The following is a 1,597-nucleotide window of genomic DNA, read 5'->3' as shown; positions in this document are numbered from 1 at the left end:
GCCTTCGCAGGCGCGTCCACGCCTCTGCAAGCACCACTCTGCCTACACATCCCCGCATGCACGCACGCACGCACGCATGCATGCATGCATGCGGGCTTGCCTGCGCGAAAGGCCTCGAACTTGACTGCGAACTTTCTGCGCAGCGAACGCGCGTGGTGCAGCGAAAGGACCAGCTGCTGCTGCTGGTCAAAAGCAGCAAAAACCAAACTTTCCGAAAAACTGTCTGCATGCAAAAAGACAGGATCCCCCAAACTCTCTTCTCCTTTTTCCAGCCCCAAACGCATGCATGCAGACACTTCTCCCCGGGCCCCCCGGACTTCCACAAACGCCACGCATGCGCTTCCGAGGCCCCCCGGGGGGCCCCCGGGGGCCCCCGGGGGGCCCCCGGGGGCCCCCGGGGCCCCCGGGGGGCCCCCAGGGGGCCCCCCCCGCGCCCCCAGCGATCGACGCGGCGCCCCCAAGTCCGAACCGCCAGGGGGGCCCCCGGGGGGGCCCCCCACTTCCGCTGCGGACGCCTCAGAGGGGGCCCCCAGGGGGGCACTGCCCACAGCGGAGGGGGCCCCGGGGGGGCCCCCGGGGGGGCTCAGCGGGGCCCAGGCGCTGCGGGGGGCCCCCGGGGGGGCCCCCAAGGCCCCCGGCTCTCCCGCCTGGGCTGCGGGCTCCAGGGGGGCCCCCAAAGGGGGGCCCTCCTCCTCGCTGGGGGGCCCCCCCTCCTCATGGGGGGCCCCCGGGGCCCCTTCTTGGGCGAGGCGCCGCCTGGCGGGCCGCCCCTGGGGGCCCCCCGAGGGCCCCGGGGGGGCCCCCCCGGCGGGGGCCCCCTGGGGGGCCCCCTGGGGGGCCCCCTGGGGGGCCCCCCGCTGCAGGAAGTAAACCCTGCCAGCCACAGGGTCCACTGAAATCAGCTGGTTTAGGGGAGCAGCACAGAACTGGCTGAGGGCCCCCGCGCCTTCCGTGGCAAACAAAAAGGGTCTTTTAAGGGTCTCTTTTAAGTACCCATTTAGGGCCTCCAAAGACCCCGCAGAGACCAGCCGCACGCACCCCACGCTGCCCTCGGGGGCCCCCGGGGGGCCCCCCGGGGGCCCCCCGGGGGCCCCCCCATGCAGCCAGGGGCAGCTGAATGAAAGCCAAGACACAAAAGTTTGCTGCCCGGGGGCCCCCCCGGGGGCCCCCCGGGGCCCCTCCCAGGGGGCCCCCAGGACGTCTGCGCAGGTCCAGGAAATGGGCACCGGGGGGGGCCCCCGGGGGGGCCCCCGGGGGGGCCCCCCGGGGGGCAGCTGGGGGCCCCCGCATGCAGCCAGGGGCAGCTGAATGAAAGCCAAGACACAAAAGTTTGCTGCTGCTGCGCTGCAGCCAGGAAAGGTATTTCTTTTGAAAAGTCTGCTGTCCCTGTAAAGGCCCACGACGGAGGGGCCCCCGGGGGCCCCCGGGGCCCCCATGAGGGTCCGCGAGTCCACGCGCGGCTGGGGGCCCCAGGGGGCCCCCGACTCCACGGCCCAGGGGGCCCCCGAGGGTACTGCGCGCTGCAGCTGCACCAGCGGTTCGTGGGCCTCGAAGTAGCTGCGGGGGGCCCCCGGGGGCCCCCCGGGGGCCCCCGGGG

The 1,597-nt window shown here is 74.3% G+C and overlaps 1 protein-coding gene across 1 annotated transcript in view; it reads right to left on the bottom strand.

The window, feature by feature from the left end:
* The window catches only part of ENH_00014570 (hypothetical protein, conserved), a gene marked incomplete at both ends in the record, with an annotated part of 2,278 nt that extends 681 nt beyond the window's left edge, over window positions 1–1,597 (bottom strand). Inside the window, one exon of the mRNA XM_013584306.1 lies at window positions 209–1,597. Coding sequence (XP_013439760.1) covers window positions 209–1,597 — 1,389 coding nt within the window. The remainder of the gene's footprint in view (window positions 1–208) is intronic.

The sequence above is a fragment of the Eimeria necatrix genome, genomic scaffold (assembly GCF_000499385.1).
Source record: "Eimeria necatrix Houghton genomic scaffold, Enh_scaff1469, whole genome shotgun sequence".
Lineage (NCBI taxonomy): Eukaryota > Apicomplexa > Conoidasida > Eucoccidiorida > Eimeriidae > Eimeria > Eimeria necatrix.
Note: the sequence above shows the minus strand (reverse complement) of the source record. Positions and strands in the feature narration are given on the sequence as shown.